Source organism: Hippopotamus amphibius, chromosome 1 (assembly GCF_030028045.1).
Source record: "Hippopotamus amphibius kiboko isolate mHipAmp2 chromosome 1, mHipAmp2.hap2, whole genome shotgun sequence".
Taxonomy (NCBI): domain Eukaryota; kingdom Metazoa; phylum Chordata; class Mammalia; order Artiodactyla; family Hippopotamidae; genus Hippopotamus; species Hippopotamus amphibius.
Genome location: NC_080186.1, coordinates 172,181,112 through 172,208,257, shown reverse-complemented (window position 1 = coordinate 172,208,257; position 27,146 = coordinate 172,181,112). Strand labels below are relative to the sequence as shown.

The 27,146-nt window shown below is 39.8% G+C and overlaps 1 protein-coding gene across 8 annotated transcripts; it reads left to right on the top strand.

Annotated features, from left to right (window-relative positions):
* The first annotated feature begins 747 nt into the window (after positions 1–747).
* On the top strand, positions 748–12,868 carry CTXN3 (cortexin 3). 8 transcript variants are annotated; one of them, XR_009055473.1, is made up of 5 exons: positions 6,715–6,939; positions 7,662–7,760; positions 8,539–8,592; positions 11,419–11,805; positions 12,623–12,868. XR_009055473.1 is itself a non-coding variant. In XM_057749038.1 (3 exons), exon 3 carries the CDS (start codon positions 11,509–11,511, stop codon positions 11,752–11,754), a length of 246 nt encoding a protein of 81 aa, XP_057605021.1. In that variant the 5' UTR covers positions 748–807; positions 3,240–3,455; positions 11,419–11,508; the 3' UTR covers positions 11,755–12,596. The 8 variants fall into 8 exon arrangements, 2 of the variants coding, with proteins under 2 accessions (XP_057605021.1, XP_057604985.1); XR_009055477.1 differs by lacking the exon at positions 8,539–8,592 and having other exon boundaries at positions 6,715–6,863; XR_009055472.1 differs by lacking the exon at positions 8,539–8,592.
* The last annotated feature ends 14,278 nt before the right edge of the window (positions 12,869–27,146 follow it).

Genomic DNA, 27,146 nt, shown 5'->3' with positions numbered 1-27,146 from the left:
TTTCTCCGTTCCATCGGCTAATTGAGCATTCAGCATACCACAGATGCGATGTGTACAGAAACACATTCAAGAAAAGATTAAACAAGGAGGCTGCCAATTTGCAGTTGGACTTTAACCTGCTTGCTTTTAATAACGCTTGAATACAGATCCTAATTTATAGGCTTGGTGTGAGTATTATTAAACCTTCCTGACTATTCCCTTGTGCTTTGAATGTTCACTGACCTGTGAAGATAGCCAAGTGGATAAATAAGCTTATACTTAGACCCAGCAAATCAGAGGGCTATTAGAAATAGAGCTAATCTTGATTTTTTTAAACTTCATGGTACATGATGTATTGATTTTTTAAACTAAGAAGACCTAAAAATAAAAATGACACACTTAAACTAACTTTCCAGTTCTTTTTTAAAGAATTGAAAGTGATGGAGTCATTAGTGTATCTACTAGCCTGCCTGCACTTACATCCTCAATTTCACATTTTGCTGGTAGTCACATGAGTTACACTTGGCTTTAGCTTCAGAAGGCAAAAGAGAGCCTCTGAAGGTAGAAGGCACCAGAGAAGAGGGTCTCTAAGGGCTGAGCTGTCAGTTCCTGCCACTCCATCCATCTTGCTCTGTGTATTCTTTTATCTGGAACTTCCTTGAAGAGAGTGGTCACCCATGTCCAATGTTGCCACAAAGAACAAGGAAGATTAATGCTAAAGGTTTTTGTTTTTGTTTTTGTTTTGCTTCAGGCAATGAGAAGCCACAGATGACCTTGTGAAACCAGGTCCTGTAGAGAGGTAAGGACATAATTTCAGACGTCTGCTAGGTGAGTAGTGAATGGGAGGTAAGGAAGTGGGCTCATCTGTTAAGAAGCTTAGCAACCATTGCTAGAAGGTGAGCTCCTGGGAGCCCTTACCAGGGAGCCTCCTAGAGCTGTGCAGTGCACAACCTGAACAAACTCAAGAAGGGACCTCGTACCCGTAACTTTTGTTCTTTGCAACACTGAACACAGAACATATCTGACCCTTAATGAATGAACTTAATGAATGTTCCTTGAATGACACCAAAGAAAAATGTACCCAAAAGAAGGAAGAAAAGATTTTTTTTTTACCAAGAATCTAGTGTTGAAGATGAAAAGAAAATCATGTTTCTATTCTGAGGATTATATCAAGAATCAATTTAATTTAATTTTGAGAATTAGGCAGAGACCGAAAGAAAAATAATGATAATACTAATGGCACAGCCTTGTGTTGGCACAAAGCTTGACAGCTCACCAAACTTTCTTTGCATATTCACTGTTTATTTCTTTATGGAAAAGTGCAGCATAGGACATTTAGGAAAGAATTGTAACCTAAAGAATATTAAAAGTGAGGCAAAATGAGAAGGTAGGAAAATTTCTTAAAATAGATTTCTAACAATATTAACTCATGGTGTTGTGTGGTAAAAAGAAAGATGGAATTGACACCCAGGAATAACCCTGAGATCAGAATGGATCAGAGAAGCATAGCATATATAACCTATGAAATCAGCTTGTTTCATCACAATTTCATGTTAGTCTGAAACATGAAACAGCTCTGTGCAGCCTCTGCTCCTCATTTAAACCTGGACCAGAAAGCAGAAATTTGGGAAGGAATTCAGAGAAGAGTTATAAAGATTATTAAAGACTAAAGAACTAGGACCTATTATGAAATGTGCAAAGAAATAAACTTTTTGTAAATCCTTCATTGTTTCAGAATTCATGATGATTGACGTAATGTAACTAACTGCATGGGAGAAGGGCTGATACCAATCATTCCAATGATGATTATCCTATAAAAGAAATATCCAAACTTGGCTGGAAGATCTCTGTAGCAGCAGATCTTCGTCAAATGTTCTTTGGTTTTCCTAGTTCAGCTTCCTTGGGCGAAGGGCGTTCTAACAAAATCTTGTGGTGGTGAATGACTGCAGCAGGTATAGCATAAAAAGAAACGCGCAACTCATTTAGACAAAGGAAGCAGTGGAGGAGTTAGTTTAAACAGAGGTTGTCAGAGGGGGTTTTGGAATCTACTTCTCTGGAGAGTTTTAAAAATAGGCCAGGCACTCATCTCCCTGGGATGGCATCAGCCTGCAGAGCAGCTAGTGGACAGCCACAGCCCTCTCGTGTTCCCTGCCACCTCTACCCGTATAGAGGCGACAACGATATCTGAGGGGGCCTCCTGGCAGAACAGCCCGCAGTAACCCAGGCTCCTTTCTAACTACAGTCCTTTCTTACCACATGGAAGGATAAGTATACGAGTGAGGGTGGGGTCAGAATGTTCCCTGAACCACACTCACTTAGCATTACTGAGCAGGACACTCCATCCACCAGCACCTTCGACTGAAAAGCATGAAGGACACCAGTTCCTAGTGAATGACGTGCTCTGTTGGATTTCATTTGTCCCATTGTTGTGTGTGTGTGTATGTGCGTGTTGTGTGAAAATAAAGTAAGTTACTCTAACTGGAAAGGAAGTTCCGTTAAAAATCTGGAAAACACCTGGGCAAGGAACCTCGTGAGGTTAGGTTCTAATGTCAAGCGTTTGATTCTGACATGAGATCCTAACATTTAGCATTTGCATTTCCTTGGGTCTGAGGCTTATCCAGGATTGTTGTCTCTTGCTAGCAGATGGGGGGTTTCCTCTTAGAAAATGAGTTCCGTTCCAGTCCCCTACTGGGTCATGGCCAGCTTCTCACAAGAGCTGAAGAGACAGCAGAGTTGACAGGCACAGAGAGAGTTAGCTTTAAATACCACGTACCCCATCATTTGGTGGGTGGGTGTTGTCGCTAACTGTGCTTCCACTTCAACAAAGAAAGTGGTGAGTTGCCAAAAAACCAGGATGTTCCATCTTAAGGATTAGGCTGAATTCTTTCCAGAGAAGCACTTTTTTTTTTTTTTTAAAGATGAATTTTATCCTAAAATATTTTCCAAATTTATTTAGGCACTCCCTCCATGGAAAATAAGTATTGAACCATGTAACGAGAATATTTAGAATTAGTACAACTTTCTCTCAACCGATGTCTATCTTTATTCATCAAGTGGCCTCTGATGGTGTGTGGGGGGTGGGGTGCCTGCCAAGGTCACACTTATGCAGGATGGCCAAAGGAGACATGACCTGGCAACTGACAGCCTAGTAAATTTACACACAGGTGGTGACAATAGGATTCTTTTCTTTTTTAATTGTTCTTTCCTCAATGCCTCTCATAATTGCTGCTTTTCTGAAAGGTCAATTTTGTTTTCTTTAGGAAAAGGAGTCTCTCTTTCGTCGCCCGAATGCTAAGTTGATGCCCTTCCCTAGAAGTCTTCCCATTAATTAAGTTGGTCTGAAGGTCATAAACCATGATCGATATGGAGGCTGGTTGCTGCAAGGTGCTAACTGACATCCCCAGAGAGGAACACGTGTCAACAATCCATAGAGAAGAGCAGAGCACTGCTAGATTTATGGCTTTGATTTTGAAAAGGTATGGGAATGCCCTGTGATGTTTTCCCCCCGTACTGCTTTTGAATGTTAATGCTTTCTTGAGGATGATTTCAGACACCCTGCTAGGATACTGCCTCTACTCACTGAAGCAGAATCCTCTGAGGAGTTGCTGAGGCAGAACCGAAATCATGGCTCGCCTCAGAGAAGCAGCTGTATTGGCCGCTAATGATGCCTCACACAGAAAGACGATGCTCCTTTAACTCGGGGTTTTAATGGGAAGTTTCTAAGCCTGAAACAACAGCTTTAGCTCTGGGGTGTGCCATCAGCTGCTTGCAGCTACCACTGTCTACTGCGTTAACACAGCTTGGTCGGGAAGAATGGAAACTAAAGAGGCTTGTAGCTACCTGTAACTGTTCCACCAGGAAATGGATCAAGTGTTTGTTCAGCCAGATCCAGGTATTTGACCAAAATCTGTATCTATACGGGCTAATTAAATGCTTTCCTCTAACTTTAAATATATGCATGAGCCATGATCGCATGGATACCTTTTGGATCCAAGTTCTCAATTTAGATCTAGCTGTCAGATAAAGTCTAATTAAACAGTTGTTAGGTAAAGGTAACGCGAGGGGTGAAATGTAGTGATGCCTTTATTTTTAAAGCATGCTTAAGTTTACAATGCTACAGATACTGGATAAAAGAGTAGTAAAACAGGTCTTTTTCTTTGCTAAGCTGCAGTAAATTATTCTTGAAAGCTCTTTGCCCATATGTTTTTCTGTTCACCTAAAACATCCAACCTTCCAAACTGTAACAGGAATGTTCTAATTTGTTTACAGAGGATCACAACCTAACAACTCATAATGATAGTGCTGACCATCCCTGGTGTCCCTGAGTGATGAACAGGGTGCAGCCCTAGTGTTCTGAGGTAGCAGCAAGCGCTCTCTTTCACTAGGAAACACACAAAGAAAGAGGAAAAAAAAACTGAGTAGAACAGTAAGGTTTATTGTTTGAAGTTAAAAGTTCCAGTTTGCTAGTGGTGCCTTTTGGTACCCCCTCGTTTACTGACTGGGCACTTGCACGGTTTTTTTTTTTTTCTGTTGTTCTCAGTGAGGCTGCAGCCTTGCCTTGCAGTCCCTTTAAAACTCTTTAAGCAGATGTTGGGAGGAGGATGAAGATAGGGAAGACGTAAAGCTGAGGTTAGGGCTCAGGCTGAAGACAAAGGTCTCCTGCTGATCAGATGGTGAACCAGGTTCAACAGGGTTTATCCCCCAACTGAAGCAGAGGTTGTCTGCAGGCTGACTTTGCAGGGATGGCCAGAGGAAGCAGACTTCCCGGTGCAGCGGTGGGGGCTGGAAACAGTTCTGAAACTGCCTGTTGACATTTGTAGCTGACCACAGTAGCTTGTCTTGAAAATCATTGTTTATGGGCTTTTTGCGAGCCTTGGTCTATTTTTTGAGTGTACGAAATAATATTTACTCTTAACATTATCCTGTGAATTCGGAAGCATCAGGGCTATTGTGTTGGAAAAAGAGTGCTGTATTTGGAAAAGAATATGGAAGTTGCCACGTATTTATGTGAGCCAAAAAAATGGGGGGAGGGGGGGTTAAAATGCATAAAGTGCTTAGAAAGAGCCAGGAAATCTTTACCAGGTCTTGGCTGGAATTTATAGGAAACATTTTGCATCTTTGGATGTACATCCTGGAATGCAAGTTGCTATTCACTAGACTCATACACAGAATTTCCACAAGAAATGAGGTGGCTTTGGTGGAGGGCTCACAATTGTGGGGGAAGATGTATAATAGGGTTGATGGGTTGCTTACACGTCTGGGGTGGGTAGGTGGGATGGAGGGTGGGGTGTACTTCCAGACACTCCAGCTATACGAACGGCAATGCAGCTGAGGCTTCCTTTAGCTCGAAAAGTCGAGAGTGATTCTATTCTGCCTCAGTCTTAGGGTATGTGTTACTTCAATCATTAAAAGCCATGTTAACTTTCAACAGCCAGCTTCAGAGCTGTTGCAGGATAATGCAGCACTTTGAGGAAGTTTGTCCCTGCCAGTCGCTGCAAATCCAGTGCTGCCTACCTAGCCAATGCCCTTCCTATTACAGTCTACAGATTGGTCTCACCATGCTGCCAGATAAACATAAACAAGGTACATAGGATGTCTTTGTGGGACAAAGTGTCCTGTGCATCACCTGTGAGTGTAAATTGGACAAGCCTGTGAGTGTTCTTGCTCAGTGGATGAACTGTTTTTACATTTACTTTTGAAAACGTAGCAGGTCATATAACTAGGTTTGTGGCTGAGAAGTTTTAAAAATTAGGTACAGCAATTATGTGGTTTTAGAGTACTTAAAATATGGACGGTACTGTTTCACTGTACCCTGCATGCCATTAACAGCTGAGGGATGATGACTTTCTACTCATTACAGCATCCTTCGGGGGTTGCTACTCTTTTGACTTTCACGATTTGGGGTGGTTTACTTACAATCTCCATTCCTGCCTGGGAAATTAGAAATAAATCCCATTTTGCACAAAAATGAGATAAAGAGGAAACGCTCATTCATCATCACCTATTTCTTGAATGCTCAGCACGTGCTCGGCAGGACTACACACGTACTGCATCTACTGCAGCTGTTATTGATAGCCACTGCGAGAGGGAGCGCACCTGAGTTGAGGACCACAAAAGTGAGGTGGTGAAATCAAATGCCTGTGTGTGGTTCCCCAGGACAAGGGGCCAAAGATACGGAACTAATCCTGTTGCTGCCACTTGAAAAATAAGCAAAGAAACACGTCATTGCTTTAAGATAGATTTTCTCCAGATAAAATATTTTTTCTTACCATGAAATTGTATAATGAAATCCTAATGAGATGAAAAGTCCAAAGGCCTCAAGCTTGAGAAGGGTACGTGTTGACACTGATAGTTTCCATGTAAGATTGTGGGATTTAGGATATTTTAAATGACTACCCTTCCCCACCAAAAAAGCAATATAGGTAAGAAAGGATTGACCCCTTAAACATAAGGGAGAGTGCTTAATTCCTGCTAATTTCTATATTTTGGACCCCACCCATCTGCACTGAGGCCAAAGAAAATTTAAAAAACCAAACAACCGCTTCTTAAATCATGAGCTCTGTAACTATTAAAGTGTCATTGTGACTCAGACTATCCGTGATTCTTTGAAATAAGATCTATTTCAAACACAATGGCCTGACATCCAGTTAGGCTGGATGACATGTGCTTTTTTTCCCCTTCTCTGTATCAGCCAGCACCCTCAAGTTTGAATTCAGTTCCCTGGACTCTAAGGGGCCAGAGATTTGCTTCAACCTATATTTAGAGAGACAATGATCCCAGAGCAGCAAGGAATTCCTCAAGGCAAGGAGCTTGTTGTTTAATAAGGGGAAGGTGACGAACACCGTGGAGACACATCCTGTAACAGGTGCTGCTGCAGGATGCAGGTGAAATGCTGCTGGGGACAGAGCAGGAAGCCCTGGCGCCTTGGGTGAATGGAGAGACTGAGGCCCCACCGAGGAGGTGGGATTTGGTGTGGACCCTGAGGGAGGGAGGGAGAGAAAACCGCAGATGGGAATAAGGGGAGGAGGAGAGCATCAGGCAGAGAGCGTCTTGACTCAAAGCCCAGAGGTGGGAAACCTGGAGGTGTTCAAAGAATAGCAGATGTCAGGTGGAGCTGCAGAGCAGACAGAGTCAGGACAGTCTCCTCAGGTGTCTACAGATCGATTACGTGTAAGTTTGTTTTTGTTCGCTGGTCATTTTACTCAAAACCAAATGGATTTGATCTTTGTTCCTTTCTTAACTTATTTTGAAAATATAGTAATACCTTAGAAAAATTCCACCATCAGAGTACGATCTAGTTCGTGGTCCAGAAAAACAGGGCTAACAGGTCCATAATGGGGTGAATGGGTGGGTTAGGGTTTTGGATGTTGGAGTACAAGGGCTTTCTGAGGGGAGGAGTGATAAGATCTGAGCTTGGAAAGATGAATCATGACGCAGTACAGAGGAACTATGGGGAAAGAAAGAGAGGGCTTCTTTGCAAGTTAACTAAAGTGAGTGGCCGAGAGCGAGAAGGACTGTGGCTGGGATGGACTGCTCACACGGGGCTGCGTGAGTAACTCGGGGTGCTTACACTTTGTGAACATCAGAGTCCGGGGAGCTTGGTTTGAGGAAAGGAATGTATTATGTGACTTTTGAAAATGGCATATTTTAACTAAGGTTTCCTTGGTCCATATTAAAATTAGACTTTATTTCCTGAGCACACGCAAATGGACCCAGCAAAGGAAGACAGGTGTGCTGCGTGATGGGGGAAGCCAGTCAGGATTAAAATACTGCCTACTGCCGTGAGTAACGCTGGTCCTTCTTATACTTAAAATAACTGCCTTTTGTTGTTACTAACACGGATGATGGTTGTGTCAAAATCCTTTGAGATAATTTACTTGCCAAGATTCCGCTATTCATCTAAAAAAAAATTTCGTTATCTCAGTAAAAGCAATCGTGAACATGTCCTAAGAATCATTTCTACCAAAAAGGGACATTTTACTCAAAGGCAGACATTTACAAAATTTGGATGTCTTTGAGTATTTTTGTACTGTGGCGGCCAAGTGATTACGTGTATTTTTATTTCTGCATCTTATTATACTGATGCTTCCTTTAACTTAAACATGCTGTTGAGCTTTCCAAATTTGTAAATTATTGATTAGCTGATTGCAGGCTTAAAATCAAGCAGGCTCTTCTAGGGATTTCAATCAGTCCCAGGCAAAACTGTGAAACGGTTGGCATTTCCTTCTGGATCTCTGGATGACCTTCTCCCTTTATAACCACCTCCTGCTCTTCTCATCTCTGCCCTCTCTCCCTCATCCCTCCTCAGGACTTTTCTGCTGGAGCATCTGCTCATGGCACCCATGTCTGCTTCCCGCATGTCCCTTCTAGCAGCCTCTCGCTCCCAGCAGGATCTTCCTTCAATTTCCTTTCTATCTACCACGTTTCTCCCTCCTTCAAATAGGAACAGTATTCAAAGACAAATCCCTACTAATATGTTAATGTGTCACTTTCCTTGGTAAAAGACTGTACTTTAATAGAGATCTTTGATGATTTGACCAAATGAAGTTATTTTAATAGGAACTTGGGCACCACACAGAATGCTGGGAGAGGAGAGGCTTACAATTTGTAAAGGTTTGTAGAGTTCTCTAAATGCTTTCACCTTCATTTTCTCCTCAGTTTGGTATATCTAAAAGGGGTTGGTGGTGAAAGGGTCAGAGAATAAGAATATGTATTTATATTTTAGCAGGCTTCTCAAAACATGTGATCAGGCTGCAACGAGGGTTAACTGTATCCTTGCATCTGCCTTTTAATCAGCGTAGAGTGGTAAAATCGCAAATTAAACCTGTTGTCATTCTAATAGTTGGCTTCCCTGTGAAGAAGCAAGGCCCCAGACTCACTTATAGAGAGATGTGGCTGATAATCTGAATCGAGATGACTAGGTTATTTACTGGGGCTTCTTGGAATGGTTGCCCGTCAGTGCAGCCCCCAAATGAATGGTGTACCAGTTCTAAAACCCGAGGTATGGGATAAGCTTAGGAATTATAAGGTGTTGAGCTAAGAGAAAAGGACCTGATACTTTGCCTTATACAAAGGACAAGGCTAGAGAAGACTGGTCCAGGGTGTCACGATGGCATTTATCAAGTGGAGACCAGAGGTGGGAAGGGAGGGACTGAACAGGTATTGCTCTACTAGTCAGCCAGCTTATGACTAGGGAGTCACTAACACAGGCTCAAAATGTTCTGTATCCAGTTCTATACTGTTTTCATTGAACTTCACAGATCTAGAAACTTTTGTGTTGTAAATTTATACAGTTAATCGTCCTTATTTTTCTTCCACTTCCCTTTTGGATTATGTAGTGTTTTCATAAAGAACTTCCTGAAAATGCATACCTGTCTCAGCTGTGTTGAGAATAGACAAAGAAAAAGGCTCTGGCTTCATTTGGGCTGGAGGGAAAATGGACATAGAATGGGACTTTAGTAAGCCAGTGGAGAGGGCAGGGGCCAAAGGGAGGGGTCTTCAATAGGACATGAAAAAAACAAAAGAAAAAAAGACAAGAGGGAACATGGCTGGCACTGCTCAGGCATCTATTCCTCTATCACCACATGGCTTTCTTTTGACATAGTCCTTGGAGAATTTTATGCTTGGTATGATTAAATCCAGTTTGGGTATTTGGAGTGGGTACAGATGTCCCTGGTTAGAAGCACTAGGCAGAGCTGCCTTGGCCACACTTTCCTGCCTCCTCTCCAGTTACCTATCAAGAATTAGCACCCAAGACTGGTAGGGTGCTTAAAAACAAGCAAACCAAATCCGATCCATGAATATCCTCTATATTCCTAGGAGGTTTTTTTTAAAAAAATACAGTCAAATTTTATTCCAATCTTATTTTAAAATAAAAATGAATCATAAATGAATCTACTGCAACTATTCCAGCCTTTAAAAAATTCAAAGAGTCATGGAGCTGCAAAATATTCTTTCCCCCAAACTGGTAACTCCTTCCTCCCAGATACTGACTGTCATTCCCTTTATAAGTTGTTTTTTAAATTGTGATTTTATAAACTTTGAAGTGTCAACATACATGCAAACTGTTATTACGGTCACTAATGCTATACCTCAAGGCAATGATTATAAGTTAAATGAAGAAATACTGTGTTAATCCTTTAGGTCATAATCTCTATTTTTATTTGGTTGCTTATTTTCATTGAACATAATTTCTTTTGAATCCATGGTAACTTCCATAGATGACTATGTAATTTTTCTTATAGAGGGATTCATAAATATGTCATATGATTTTTATACATAGTAATGTCTAATATAAATACTTTTTATAAAATTCAGTTTAAATAGGTTTAGTTCAATATATGACGCTTTTAATGGCCTTTGTGTCTACTTCAATTTGCCTTTAAAGACAAACAGTAATATCCATATACCTTAATTTTCTGACTAGCAAAATGGAAATAGTGATAACATCTTTTTCCTTCTCTTCCTCTCACCAAATGGTCTTAAATAAACAGTAGGAAGCTGCTGTAAGACTTTTAAAAAATGCAATCAATTTCTTTTCTCTAGCTCAGTTCTCCAGGTCCTTCCCAGGGTCAAGTATTGAACCAGGTTTTTGTTTTTTGAATAAAAGAGAAAAAGCAGCAGGAGTTTGATGGTTTGGGTGTCTGAGACTCCTCCCTTCTCCCTTGACCCAGCATGAGAAAGCAAAGGAGAAGCACCTTAGCTCCCTTAGTCCTATCTTCAGTCCCATCTTCTTTTTGTTTGTTTTTTATCTGTGTATCCTTTTCAAAGGCTTTTCACAGACATTCATCTTCATGATAGCACCGTGACATACACAGCCATTTCTACTTCCATCTTTCCAACTCGATGACCTCTTCAAGGTCTCACACTCATTATGCAGTAACATGGAGGCCAGAGGCCAGAGCCCTGAACCCAATGCTCCCTGAGAGAGTTTCTATATTAAGTACCTTTTCCAGCCTCAGTTTCCTTGCACTGGGGCTACAGAGGTCCCTGCTTTCCTGGAGCCTGTAGTAGAGTGGCTGTCTTCTGTTGCGTTTAGCCACAGTCCTGGCACATAGCTGGTGTTTAGTCAATGGTATCATTGTAAGAATGATGTGAGAGTACTATTATTGGAGGGAATCTGGAAGAGACTTGGCAGGGAGGCTGAGCTTGGATGTCAAGTTGGCAGCACATCCTGAGGTCAACATTACCTTGCACATTTTCATATTCTGTACTCTGGTTGCCTCCCTTCCCATCCCTTCTGGCCCCAGGTGGCTGCTGTGAGGATGTTTTGGTAATTTCATGCAAGAGTAACATATTCTTTGCCATAATTATATGGAATTAAGCATCCTTGGGGAAAAAGTTGAGATTCCTTCTTTTCTCCAAAAAATATGACAGTAAATCTAGAAATAAAGTTGCTCTTTTGTTTATTTCCTTTCCTCCCCTTCTTTCTTCCTGCAGCCTCTCCAAGGTGCAGCCACCATGATGTCAGCAGGCTGATGATGGAAGAGAAGGAATCTGGGACACCCTGTGCTCCAGCATCTCAGGACGATGGATGGAGGACAGCCTGTCCCTTCACCCCTAGTGCCCCTTGGGAACGTGTCGTCAGATTCTAGCATGTCTCTGGAGCAGAAAACCACGTTTGTTTTTGTGATTTTGTTGTTTATTTTCTTGGGCATCCTCATTGTCAGGTGCTTCCGGATTCTTCTGGACCCATATCGGAGCATGCCAACCTCAACCTGGGCTGACGGACTTGAAGGCCTGGAGAAAGGGCAGTTTGACCATGCCCTCGCTTAGCAGGACAGGAGCGAGAGCCCATCCTGAGGAGGAGAAGCGCTTCATGTCTCAGTGAGGAATTCTCTTTAGTCAGCGTTCTCAGCAACTCAAGTTTTAACCATATCTGGTTCTAGGACCACAATCCATGTTTTCAGTAAACATTTGAGGATATTAGAAACGGAGGTTTATGTTACTAACCAAAAATAGGAAGGTTGAAATTTTGATATTTATTCAATGAATGAATGTTGGTGAATGTGTGTGATGGTGAAACCAAGAGCATCAATAGTGACTTTGCCTAAAATGAAGCCCTGCCGGACCTGACAAGAGAAAAAGACTAGAAAGGATCTGATTTGAATCTGATGACAGGGCCAAAAAGAGACTTCCTCACTCTAATCGTGTCTCCCAGTTTGTTTTATTTTCATAGGAATCTGGGTCCTAGGTAGAGAATGAGGAAGAAGTTGCTGAATGGACCCAAAGCAGGCACTTGCTTTCTCCTAGAGCAAAGAGCATTGGGCGGCAATGGGAGCTCTTAGAAGAAGTGGTTAATCCCTGGAAAATATGAGTGAGGATGATACCATTTTACTTTTCAAATAGAACCAAATTCAAAGGCTTATGGAGGTTTTAAAACTATTTACCAGGCCACATGCATTCTGTGTATTTGTATTATTAACCTGAGTAGAGGTAGCGATACATAATCTGAATTTACTTTCTTTGCACAGTTGATTGAAATAATAGATTGCAAATGCTGCTCGTTTTTTTTTTTTTAATAAAAAGTTAATTGTTTAGAGGAGAAGACTTTTACAGTCTTAAGAGGAATGTGTGTTTATGACTGAATATAGAAACCAAATAAAACTTTTCAAGAAGCAAAGTGTCTCCTCTCTTATTTCAGGGCTCTGGATGCAGTGTGTTATATCGAATGCTGAGGACTAACTGTTCCGGGAAAGAGAAAAAAGAGCAAAGACTACGAGAGGTCATCTAACTCATCCCTCTCCCATTTCAGGAAAGGCTCTCACAAATTGTCCAGACACATGAGATCTATTCTAAGCACTAAGTCCCCCAAAAAGAGAGATATGAAAACCTCTTATTCTACTTCTGTATTGATAGGAAAAACTTGCAAATAAACTAAACTCCTTAGGCTGTATTTATAGTCTGTGTCTTCTAATTTTCTCCTCAGCTAGCCATCATTTTTTAAGTTAAAAAAAAAAGTTTAAAAAAACCAACTGTGCCTCAAAAGACAGCCCTTAGTAAAACTGCTCCTTTGTCTCTGCCTCTCTTTCTTTCTCTTTTTTACATTTTGGAGATCCTTCTGCCCAGATTTCCCCTCTCTCCCTGTTCCCTTTAGATTTTTTCCATTAAAAAAATAACAGCTTTATTAAACTATAATTCACATACCATAAAATTTAGCCTTTTAAAGTATTGGTTTTTAGAATATTCACAGAACTGTGTGACCATCGTCACAATATAATTCCAGAATCTATACCCACTAGCAGTCACCTCCCATCTCTCTTTCTCTCAGATCCAGTAATTTCTAATCCAGTAATCTCTATTCTATGCATCTGCCAATTCTGGACATTTCATACTAATGGAATCAAAGAGTACATGGCCTTCTGTGTCTGGCTTCTTTCACTTAGCGTGTTTTTAAGGCAGGATCCCCCATGTTGTAGCGCTATCAGTACTTCATTTCTGTGTGTGGCCACATCACATTCCATTGTTTGGCTCTACTACATTTTGTTCATCCATCACCTATCATGGGAATTCATTGGCCAGTCTGAAGAATGGTGCTATGAATGTATTTGTACAAGATTTTGCATGGATATGCATTTTCCATTCTCTTGAGTAAATTCCTATGAGTGGATTTGCTAGGCCATATGTTAGTTCTACGTTTAACTTTCTGAAGAACTGTGAGACTGTTTCCCAAATCAGCTGCATTATTTTACATCCCCACTGGCAATGTATGTAAGTTTTGAGTCTTTTCTTAATTCTTCCCAACTACTCAGATTTCTTCTTCAGCTATAGAATTTATAACTGAGCACATCACTTCGAGAATGAGCCAGATTAAAAGGAGAACCACCTCGTAGTTTCTTCATGCTACAGGTTAACTGATACCTTCGAAGAGCCTTTGCTTCTAGATCTGAAACAAAACACTGATGCTAATCCTGGGCTCTATTAAGTCACCTGAGTATTTTTTCGTCTTACTATTACATCTTTCTTTGACCCACTAATTATAAAGTTTTATTTTTTCTTCAAATGTACCATATCATGTGTGTCCTTATTTAATTTTTTTTCCTATTTTACTAGGAGTTTATTCAAACCCATTTAAGTATTTATTGAGCACCTGCTTTGAGCCTGGCTTTTCTAGTGCTGGACAGATAGGAAAAGTACAGGGCTAGTTCTTGCTCCTGAGTAATTTTCTACCTCACTGAAGAACTGAGAAATGAAAAAAGGCATGTGTCTGAATCATTGTTCAAATAACTGTGGGAACCTATGGTTTCTACACCATCAGTCTCATCTGGGAGTTTAACAAATGTATATGCTCCCCTCCACTATTTTTTTAAGCTCTTTATTAGAATATAATAGCTTTATACTGTTGTGCCAGTTTTTGCTGTACAGCAAAGTGAATCAGTTGCATTTATAGATATATCCCCATATCCCCTCCCTCCTGTGACTCCCTTCCGCCCTCCCTATCCTGGCCCTCTAAGTCATCACCCATCATGGAGTTGATCTCTCTGTGTTATGCAACAGCTTCCCACTAGCTATCTATTTTACATTTGGTAGTGTATGTATGTCAGTGCTACTCTCTCACTCCGTCCCAGCTTCCCCTTCACCCCCCACCCCATGTCCTCAAGTCCATTCTCTACATCTGCATCTTTATTTTTGCCCTGTCACTGGGTTCATCAGTACCATTTTTTTAGATTCCATATATATGAGTTAGCATACGGTATTTGTTTTTCTCTTTCTGGCTTACTTCACTCTGTGTGACAGTCTCTAGCTCCATCCACTTACTTCACTACAAATAACTCAATTTCATTCTTTTTTATAGCTGAGTAATATTCCATTGCATATATGTGCCACATCTTCTTTATCCATTCATCTGTTGATGGGTATTTAGGTTGTTTCCGTGTCCTGGCTATTGTAAATAGTGCTGCAATGAACATTGTGGTACATGTTTCTTTTGGGATTATGGTTTTCTCAGGGTATATGCCCAGTAGCGAGATTGCTGGGTCATATGGTAGTCCTATTTTTAGTTTTTTAAGGACCATCCATACTGTTTTCCATAGTGGCAGTACCAATTTACATTCCCACCAACAGTGCAGGAGGGTTCCCTTTTCTCCGCACCCTCTCCAGCATTTATTGTTTCCAGATTTTTTGATGATGCCCATTCTGACCGGTGTGAGGTCATACCTCATTTCCACTAATTTTTTGTATAAAAGGTATTTTGATCATAGTAAAAATGTAGAAACAATATGGAAAAATATAAAGTAAATAGCAATAGTCAAAATTCTGCCTCCATGGTTCATTCTACCTCCTTAGTTTCTCTTGAGGTGCTTATTGAAAGTGTAGATTCCTATACCCTTCTATCCCTAGAGGCTGATTCTGTACAGGTGATCAGTGAGCAAATGCTTCAGGAGCAAGAATATGGAAGAGAGTGAGGTAGCCAAGATAGTTAAGGAAATGCCCCAGAAAAAACGGCTTAGGTGAGATGGTACATGTTTAAGTGCTTGGCATAAAGCTTTATGCAATGGAAGTTATTATTCTGAAATAAATTACATCTTGACGGAAGAGGATGGACGTGTTTTAGATGTGTGCAATGGAAGAGAGGAGGGAAATCCACAGAAGAGGAGAAGGAGGTGTGGGTGTGGGGCTTTTAGGGAGGAGAGCAGTCTGGCTGAGAAGATGGCTGGAGTGGTAACTGGAACTCACATAGGAAGGGCAAGGGTGGAGCTGAACATCCGAAGGTCCAAAAAGGCAAAACGAAGGATGGGAATCACTGTAGAGTCTTGAGAAAGAAAATGACATAAGGAGTGGTGGTCAAGGCCAGCTTCAGCACCCTCCCTCGGGGCCAGGCTGGGATCTGCTTCTATAACAGGAACAGATGGAAATAACCACCTGCCCTCCAAGAGGCCTTTGAGCACAGGACTGCCAGTAAGTGCCACAGGGCCTCCCAAAGCCTGCTCTTCTTTCTTTCCTCCCTTTATCCTCCACTCTATTTTTGTTTTTCCTTCTCAGATTACTGCTCCTTCTTCAACCACCCCCTCACTGTGACTCCTGCACTCCACCCCTCCCTTGTCCAGAGCAAGAGATCAGAACAAGTGATAAAACACTTTGGGCTGTGCAGAGTAAATTGACCCCTCCTGGGAGAAGTGCTAACTCTCTGTTTTAATTACTCAGGGCTCCTTGGGGTGAACAGCATACTCTGGAAAGGTCACAGTAGCCGCTCCTTCCTGGCTCTCTGACTACAGGAGTTACAGTGCAGCATTTTGCCTACTTTACAAGATATTTATAATGAGTGCGGCTGCCCTCTATCATGTATATCTGCATCCCAGGATGAGAAAAATTACTTTCCCAAGGTCACTCTAGAATAGAGCTGACTTTTGATTCAGAAAAATGTGGCAAACTCATTCTCAGTCTGAGCTCTGACTGGTTTGTGCTCCCAAGAGAGCCCAAATTCTAGATCAATATTGCTCCTTCCAAGAGACTACTTTTTTTTAAACACCTTAAACACTGTAAAATAAGTCTAATATGGGGTTTGAAGGAGATTAACTTGACTCCTGCTGTTAAACTAATGAACATTCCAAGCGAGATCCTTCTTTTACTATTTTTAAGGGTTAAAGCTGAAACAAAACAAGCAACAGTTTTTAGAGGCAGAAATTAGAGCAGATCCTTATGTATGCAGGAAAAAATATGCATTCAAGTTCCTCTTGTATTGGATTCATTGCATAGTGTTTTACTGAAACACTGAAGCTTTTATATTATATTGATAAATTCAGTGTGATGAGAAATGTTACTTGCCCACCATAAATCATCTAAAAAAACCTAGTAGTTTGAAGATGTCAACTTTCAGAATTGACATGTACAGAATAATGAAACAGTTATTTTCAAAAAAATTTTAAGCTGCAGAGCATTGAATAAATTCTGAGATATGATTTGTGAGATCTAAGATGTATGTCTTCTGAGAAACATTATGCAAAGAGAGGTGTCTCAATTATTGATTTATCACAAAGTTGTAGAGTAAAGAGCTGTGATCTCTAGAAAAAGTGCTCAAATCCCTATACGTGCATACGCAATGTGGGATCAAACTGGCCCACAACAGAAGAGGTTAGTTATTTGCTTGTTTTGAGATGCAAAAGAAGGACGATCTAAACTTTGTATCTCCTGTTACTTAAAAGAATAAATGAATTCTTCCCAGACAGGTGTCTACATCTTCAGAAGCAAGTCCTCCCATCCTTACAGCTTGCTCTGGCCTGATGAGTCAGCACCCAACCCTTCAGCCAGTCTGGGGTCTTTACCAAGGTCATTTTTTAGAATAGGATTCCCTACTGAATTTAGAAATAGAGTGGAAGTTTTGCTTCCAGTTTCCTGCCATAAACTACACTCATGTCTTGTCACAAATCACCACAAGATATTCTTATATAATTCCATCCCATAGACTTTCCCAATATCCTGATTGATGTGTCTATGCTTTAGCCTAAGAGACATTCCCTTAAACCATCTTTCAAAGGGGATTTCCATGTTTTTTCTTTCAAGATTCCCATCATTTTCTTCTAAGCCCTATTATATTCTTGGAGCTCTGAATTTTAGCCAGTTTTTAAGAAGGCTGCTCTTCCTGGATTCTTTGGAGTTTGCAAAGCTGGAAAGAAACACTGCGGTCATCTATTTTAACCCCCTCACTTTGCATATAAAGAAATAGGGAGGCAAAGAGGTCAAACAGCATACCCACCATCACATCCTCACCCATACCCACAGTCACATCCCCACCCACACCCACAGTCACATCCCCACGCACACCCACAGTCACATCCCCACCCATGGGTTGTAGTTGTGTCATCTTACACATGTGGTATGTGTGCACGTGAGTTCAAGCAGAATGAGCAGTTAATAAAGCTATGGAGTGAAAAATGTCCTTTTGCTAATTGACATGAGAGATTCTTAAATATCTCTTTTTTTTTTTTTTTTTGGAGAAGGGAAGACACATGTTGTGTTTCTTAAAAACAACCCTATGGACAGTCCATTTTCTTTTGGGATATTCCCAAGCTTCAGTTTAGATGTCTGGACAACAAGAAATATTTCCAGGTAGATTATAAAGGATTCCTTAGCAAAGATTCTGTTTCTTTAGACACAGGATGATCAGTCTAGGATAAGGCTTCCAAGTTTCTTTATTTCCAAACAGAACTTTGAGCTGTTTTTCTCAGCTGGAGAGGCCCGCCAAGGGACATTACAACATAAAGTTCATAAAGCCTTTGGATACAGCCCTATCTCTGGTTTATCAAAGAGATGTCTGGATCCTCATAGAACATAGAGCTTCAAGAAGTTATACAACAAAGTATTTCAAGTTTGAAAGTACCCTTTATCCTTTCTGTCATGCATTTTTTCCTAGTTACCTCACTTCTTTCTTTCCCTCTATTTTCTGATAAGTGGAGTGCTGGAAGAAGCTTAATACAACATTAAATTCAGTACTTCTCTGGTACATGAATATTTCTTCAATAGTCACAACAAACGGCTACCTGATGTCTGACTCAACATGTCTAACTTCTTGAGGAGTCCATCCCATCTTGAGCTTCTTCTGTTTTACATAAAATATTTTTTAACCTAGTGTAAATGTATATTTTGGCAATTTTCACCAATTGGACACTATTTTTTTCTTCTGAAGGGACAGATTTCTAATATTCTTTAACAGGACAACCCTCGAGATGTAGCTATTGTTGAAAGACAATTCTCCACGGATCCCTCCTCTTTCTGCATGTCTTTCCAGCCAAGGCACTAACAGTGTTTTGTTCTTTTCAAAGATGTTTGTTTAGAGATCGTACCTCTCTTTCCCTCATAAGATGGTTGGGCAGATTTGCCTGTAGCCTATTACAAAAGATTGGGATTTCCTAAGTTCGGGGTTCCTCTCATAAGGCAAACCGCTGTGTGTGCAAGCATTATCTGGTCCGATTTGTATTGCCCTGTGAGAATTGGGCTAAGAAACTGACACAGGGAACTATGGTATCCTGGGCACTGTGGTTGCTGTGAGTAATGAACTGTCCTCTGTCTCTGAGTCTTGTGTCTTCTACCAACATGCATGGAACTGTGTCAGGCTAACATGTCAGCTTGTAAGTATGGTCAAATTGCAGCTCCTTCAGAGTTTCTGACAGTTATCGTTATTCCCCCAGGATAAAAAACTCCAGTCCCTTCAACTACCCTTCTTAGTGCCATATGTTTTGAATCATCTCTTGTTCTTATCAAACATTCTGGACGCTCTTCAGTTTAACTATGTCCCTGCTGCATAGAAAGGAAAATAATAGCCCATATGTGGCTGACTAAGATGAGTAGAACCAAATTATGTTTTATTTTGTTCTAAAAAGCACACGCTACAAGGCAGCCCAAGATGAAACAAATCTTTTCTTGCAGCCACATTACTACTGACTCATACCAAATTCTCAATCAGTTGAAACTCTCAGACATTTTTATCTATGCCAAGGTAGAAATTTACCTGTGCCATGTTATATCAAATGTTATGTCAAACATAAATTCCCATTCTGTTCTTGTACACTTAAAATTTTGCACCCCAGTCTAAGTTTAAAGTGTCTCTTTTTTAACTTCATTGTATTCCATTTGGCCCACCATTCTAGGCTTTTTGTAACCTGATTCCCTCGTTATCATATCCATCATGCTCACCACCTTTGTGTCATCCGTATGTTGGCTCAGCAAGCCTTCTCTGAGTTTTCATCCATATTAATGGTAAAATGGAACATATCAGAGTCAAGTAGAGAGCCCTGGGCCATGCCGCAGAGATCTCAATGCATTTAAGGAGTCAGTTGGCAAGGAGTAATTGTAAGCAATTGCTCCCCATGAGAAGTTCCGTGGAGAGACTCCATAGCAATGTTTAAACGAGGGGAAACATATGAAGCATGACGACTCATTCAAGTCTACAGCAAAGCTTCAGAAGACAGGGGAGCCACCAAAGTGATATTTGCATAACTTTCAGAGCTCAGCTGAAATGCTATGGGTCCAAACTGGCAAATGGTAGTCACACAAATGGCAACAAGAGGCTTTATCTATGTTTACTAGAGCTTAAAACTCATAGGCAGTGAAAAGACTTTTAGCTACACCCACCTTTCTGCCCAGCCCTGTAACTCTGGTTACACGTGAAAATAATCATGCAATGTCCGCCTGAGAAGATTCCTCCTGGTGGCAGAGATCATCAGTCTTATACTAATCCACTTGAGATAGCACGAAACAGTGAAAGAGCACACACCTGGCAGCTTGGATTCTTGTCCTGCAAGGAGCTGGCTGAGAGGCTTGCTTTTTAATGTCCCTTAATTCCTCTAGGCCTCACATTCTTTACTTGTAAATTGAGATGTTTGGACTAGTTAATCTCCAAATACCCTTTTATTACTAAAAGAAGCATTTATAGCTAGAAATTTGGGAAGCATTGACTGAACACCAATGTGAAAGAGACTTGAAGAACTTAGATAATATGTCTCAGGTCCCATGGCCAGTGTGAAGCAAAGTGAGAATTTGAATTCAGTTTGCCTTGGAATGCTTGCCTATCTACAAAACAGCACCAGGAATCAAACAAATAGCAAAAACTCTAGAAGTAAAACAAACTCTAGAAATAGAAATAGGGTTTCCTAGAAATACTAAGGTGAATCATTCTGCTGACATTTCTGTTGTTATTATTATTGTTATTTTTAAGAAACCACCTGGAAAAGAGGTTTTATGGGCCAGAAGGTCGCCTTTCACAGGGCTGTGAGATTGACCTAATATACTGAGTTTTGTTTTGTTTCGGATATTCAGCCTGTTTACACTTAACCTCCAACCCTCATTCATTTTGTGACCTTGGGAAAGTGACTTAACTTTTTTATACCTCATTTCTCATGTGTAAAATGGGCATGCTATTAATAGCATCTTCCCCACAGGGTTTTTTTTCACAAGAACTAAGTGAGAAGATGAGACTAGTATCAGACTAACAAGCTTTTGACAAATATTCAACTATTACAAAGCAGGAGGGATATTTTACATGCGTACCTCACTGAGACACTAAGTTGTTTCAATATGCACCCCAAACACAAAACTGTGCCTTTAAAAAATTAGGCTATTAAGGGCAAATTTTATAAAGTTGTGCTTTTGTGATTATTTCATTTGTTTTTTCAAGCTCAGGATATAATGAAGGAAATATCCAGTTAAAGTAATGATTAATTTGAGTTCAGTACCTAAAATAAAAACTTTATGTTTGGAACTAGTTTAGACCTCTAGGCAATGAGAGACAAGATTTCTTATTTTCATTCCCAGAAGTGCTCTTTCATCATGCAAATTTTTTTTTTTACATGAGCCAACTTTCAAAATATATGGAAGCAGAAATGATTCACTCTCAGGTTTCTTATCATTGCTTTGCTGGTGACCTTGGTAAAGTCAACTGAGTTCCTTCATCTTCCCCATAAAATGAAAGTAATAAATGGGACTATTTGGCAAATAAATCAATGATCTTTTGTGTGAAAATCTTACCAAAATATTAAATATCAAAATACAAATATTTGAAAATAATGAATTTCTGTTGTGTCCCCAAAAGAAATAGATTATGCATACATTTTGTTGATAAAAGACACATGGTACATGTTACAAATGCTACTTCTTAGTTCTGGAGTAACGTGTTTAATCCTGAAATATTGGAGAATTTATTGTGGATGTTCTCTAGCACTATAATTCCTGCCCCTTGCCAGCCTGCCACCCCCCCTAAGATAAGTAGAGGCTTTTGCAGCTATTTTTAGTTTTAAATTAGTTTTAAATAGGGAAAACATTAATCTTGTGATTACCCTCCTCACAGAGTTCCAAGACTGAGCTTTCATGGAGGTCACTCTGTTCCTTTGAGTGGTCTGTAAGTGACGTTTCAAAGAATACCCAGCTAGTGAGTTCAGGAATGAAACTATGTGTTTATTTAAATATCTTACCAAGGAGGGCAAAATATGAGGATGATACGTCCTCTAAGTTTTGCAAAGAAATTCTTGGCAATAAATCTCATTGACTCTTCAGAATTGGATAGGTCTGCCTAAGCACGTTGGACAGTTTTCCAAGATATCAGGTTATTGGCCACAGCTTTTGGTGATGAGGTTTCTATGGGGTAAACACCTCTGGGGAGAAATCTGTAATTGGTGCATCCTATAGCATGTCATTGGGAGACTGCAATGACTAGCCCCTGTGCTCAGCTGCTATCCTCCCCCAGAGACTTTTCTCAAAATGTAACTTCTCCCTTCCGCCCTGGGAAACTCCTGCCTGTTTTCTTGGATTGTTGGACATTACTGAGTCATTCTCTACCTTTGCTTACCTTTCTGGGTAATTTTTTTTTTCAAAGTAAATCTTTATTTGTTTAAAGAGAAATCAAAATGTGAGGAGTTTAACACGAGAAAATAACATGGAAATCACATTACAGATTTTCCTTGACTTACAGAGGGTTACGGCCCAATAAACCCAACACAAGTCTAAGATGCATTTAATACCCCTAATTGGTAGAACATCACAGCTTAGCCTTGCTGACCTTAAACATGCTGAGAACACTCACATTGGCCTACAGTTGGGCACAATCATCTAACACAAAGCCTTCTGCACAATAAAGCAGTGGTTGTCTCAGGTCTTTCTGGGTAATTTACATTTAAGAAGTGAAAGTTTCCAAATGCTACAAGATCACATTTTGCATTAATCAATTCATTCATTCATCAACATACATTATACAGATTGCCTAATGGCTATCAGGCATTGTACTAGGCCCTTGATAGGTTTACAGAGATATACAAAAGTACCTACTCTTGAGGAGCAGACATTCTAGTTGGGAAGCAGAAAATGGTTCAACTTCTATTTATTACTTAATAATTTTTGAAGAAGCTAACGTTCGGACAAAATTACACCCAAGATGCCCCTTAAGATTGATTTGTTTCAATTTACCTTCTAGAAACAAAATTACTCTCCATTAGTTTTTAAATGAATATAATTTAAAAGCATTTCATAGAATTTCAGTAAAATACAACATATGAGTAAATGTTATTGAAATATATAAATGTCTTAAATGATGTCTTCAAATCCCAAAACTACCCAAAGTTTTATTTCTGGAAATGTCTTTAAGATAGATTTAGAAAAAACACTTGGATTTAGGCCAAATGATGAACCACAGTTCTAGGAAGCCAAATTAAATCAGTTAAATGGTGAATAGAAAGAGTTATCCAGGTAATTCAGACCTCTTGTCTCCTAAGGAACCAGTGCTAAAGCTCATAAGTGGGGAGAGGATTGTTACTCAGATCAGCTGATATATAAGTAGTATCCACAGTGCCTGAAATCTCTGCTTAATCTGATAGGAATTATTTGTAATCATCTTCATTGACCGTATATTTCCTAGCCAGCACATTGCTTTAAATATAACATATACTTCATAATTATTTGTCACATAGAAGTGAATTTAATTGAGGTAAGTGCCCAAATATCTGCTTATCCCTGTGGCCACTAAATACTGCCTGTTATAAACGTCTATGTTTAGATTCTTAAGGTCAAAAACATGAAAGTCCTGTAATGTCTTTTTCTTTCTTTCTATCCAAACTGTCCTATTTAAAAAATTACTAGTATGTCGTCTATGAGGAAATTTTGTGTGTGTGTATGTAGGAATTTTTCTCAGGGCTAACTCTCATTTGGGGAATAAGTTTTACTTTCTAACCATCCTTTGAGCCCCACGTAAGAACATATTTGAAAATAGAAATATATTGGTGATTTTGTCTCTTTTAAGCTAAACCCATCTTATATGAAATTTCTGCTTTTTAAAAGTTACCCTACAACCCCAGTTTGAAATGGAATTTAGTATAATAAACATTTACTTAATAAACACACCAGGACAGAACTGGATGATGGATTATCATACATGTAAACATCCACTGGCAAAAACTAACCAACTCTTTTTCAATTTAACTGGACTGGATCTTTTTGGCTGGCAGCCCTTCTGCACTCAGCTGAACTGGCACTCTTCGTATTTTAAAGAGACACATGGATTTCCAAACTTAATCTTTAAATCCCTAATAGCTTGGTCTCTGCTATAATTCACTAATTCCCTTCTGCTTGTTCTAATGAAAGGAAAGGCTTAACAAGGAGGGATGAAATTATTGTGGGTTTTTTTTTTAATCAATAACAAACCTAAAAATGAATGTGGAGCCTTTTGTTCAAAGAGATCAAAATGCATTGCATTATGGCTTATAATTTTTGCACTTTCATGCATCCATTTTTGTTGTATTATAGATTTAATAGCCAAGGTTTCAAGTTGCTATGTCATTTTCCCTTGTTCAATCATTTATTTGACAAAAATGCATGGAGAGCTTCCTACATGGATGGCATTTTACTGGACATTCATTGAATCAGATAGCATCGCTGGCTTTGGAATGTTTAAAATCCAATAAGGGAACTAAGGATCACAAACATACAGCAGGTTACAGACTGAGTGTGGGCAAAGAAAGATGGATCTCTGCTGGTTGGTCATAATGAAGGAGGTGACATTTATCCTAGGTTTTGGAGAAGAGATGAAATTTCAATATGCGAAATCAGAAGAAAGAAGAAGGATGAACGATGGAACAAGACTGGAAAGTGGCAGGTCTGGGTTCTGGAAACTGCCAGAAATTCACTTCATGGACTCTAGGACATCAGGGTCTTCATTCATAAAATGAAGAACTGGGTTAGGTGATCTCTGCCTTCCCTTCCAGCTCTATCATTCCCTGGGCATGGAGAGGCATGGAATTTGTATGAATGGTCTGGAATGAACAGTAATCAAGAGGAGACTGAGGAGACTACCTTCAATGATATTAACAATAATAACAAGATCTACAATTAAACAGTATTAGATTTTAGTGTGGAAGAACAAAAACTTTTGAGTCTTCTCCACCCATCGGTTGATATTCAAAAAACCATCCTGAGTGACCTGATATTTGCATTAAGTTTTGTTACTCATCCCTTTGTACTTCCAGTTATGTCAATTAATTGCTTCAGAAAAGTTTGTTTCTTGCTCTTCTCAGAGAGGAACCTGTCCCACAGGCGGGTTAAATTTAGGTATTTGGGATCTTTAAGACACAATCAATGTTGGCATTGAAGAGGAGGAACCACCCCCCTTCAGTGGCATCAGGATCCCCTCCTTCTATCCTGTTTTTATACAAATTGCTGGGTTTTTTCAACAGTTTGGTGGCTTTGGGGACTCATGAAAGAAGATGCATTATTTTAGTATGTAAAATATTTGCAAGGATAACTTTTTCTGAGCGAGGCTTGTTCGAGTTCAAGTCATTGAATAGTCCCTGTGCAGATGCCACATGACTCCTCCCCCAGCTCCTCCTCAAAAAACGAGCAAGATTCTTCCAGCTAAATAGAGCTTCATCTTGCTATGCATTATCTTGTTATCCCAAGGCATCACAGCTAATAATGTGAAGGAGCAAAAAGCCAGGGGGCTACAACAGTTTAGACTTTATCTGATAAACAGAGAGAAGTAATTATTTTAAATTATTTTTAAGTAGGGAATGGCTTGATTTGAACCATTTACTAGGAAGAATGATTTGGAGACAGAACGCAACATGGATGAGGGACTTTGGAGGAAGGAGACTGTTCAGGCAGAGAAAACTTCTAGGATGCATTGTAAGAAGCTTGAACTAGGTGATAATAACAAGACTGAAATGGAAGAGATTCAAGAAATATTGAGAAGGAAGGCTAGAATGATCTAGAACAACACTGTCCAACAGAAATATAAAGGAATCCACAAATGTAATTTTAATTTCTGGTGGCCACATTAAAATAAAACAAAAGGAAATAGGAGAAAGTAATTTTAATAATATATTTTACTTTGCACAATATATCCAAAATTTTGTCATTTTAACATGTAATCAATGTAAAAAAGTATTAATGAAATATTTTATAGTCTTGTTTACTGTATTAAGTGTTCAAAATGTAGTGTGCACTTTGCACTTACATCTCATCTCAATTCAAACTACTCACATTTCAAGTGTTCAACAGCTACCTGTGGCCAGTGGCTACCACATTGTTCAGTGCAGCTATGGAATGGCAACAAATCATACGTAAATTGGAGCATGGAAGAAGAGAGGAGAGAGAATCTGAGGATATGAGTCTAAAGGAAGAAGAATGGCTCCTTTATTAAAAGTGAAAATGTTAGAAGATGCTTGTGGTTGGGGAAAAAGAGTGGGTATAGAGGACAGACAAGTAATGAGTCCATCATTTTGACTTGAAGGTTCCAATAAACAACTATAGGAAAATATGGAGCAGGCAGGTGGAAGGGCAGGGTTAAAATTCAGCATGGAGGACTTCCTAGGTGGCGCAGTGGTAAAGAATCTGCCTGCCAATGCAGGGGACAGGGGTTCGAGCCCTGCCCTGGGAAGATTCCACATGCCACGGAGCAACTAAGCCTGTGTGCCTAAAAAAAAAAAAAAAAGAAAAAGAAACAAACAAACAAAAAAAATTCAGCATGGAAGACAGAACTCAGAATGGAGACACAGACTTGGGAACTGGTTCTAAGGGGGTGACGAATGGAATGGTGATATTCAACGTGGTTATCAAGCGCAGGGAGAGGAAAGAATCTTGAGAAATGCTGCAATTGGAGGGTACAAGAAGGAAGGCAATTTGGTAAATGAGAAAGGGTCACAGTCAGAAGCCTGGAAGGAGATCCAGGTCTGGCAGAGCCAGAGTGAGGGGCCAATGGGCTGGAGTCTCCCCAGGATTCAGAAAACACCCTGGACTGGAGGGAAATGGAAGCACAATAAGAAAGTTGTAGTAGGAAAGGCATGTTTTAAGTTTCAGTTTCATTGTGTTACTCACTGACTTTAGAGAAACTACTGTCTTTTTTTCTGAGTTTCCATTTTCTAATTGTAATAATAAAATAATAGGTTACACATTTTACTTGCTTCCTCTCCTGCAGCAAATACTGTGCTAAGAGACTTACAAACATTATTTAGTTTTCACAAAATCCTTGTGAAACAAATTTTAGGGATTATGCTATGATAGAGCATTATTAGATGATGATATGGCCAAGGGATCCGTTTACAACTTATCCTAGACACCTTTCTACTTAATGAAGCTCTCAAGAGGGAGACAGATGCATACGTGACATGGAAAATAGCAGATTCATAAATTTATTTCATGTACTTACATATATTTTTTATCCCCCCCAGAAAACACTGCTTATATCAGCTTAACAA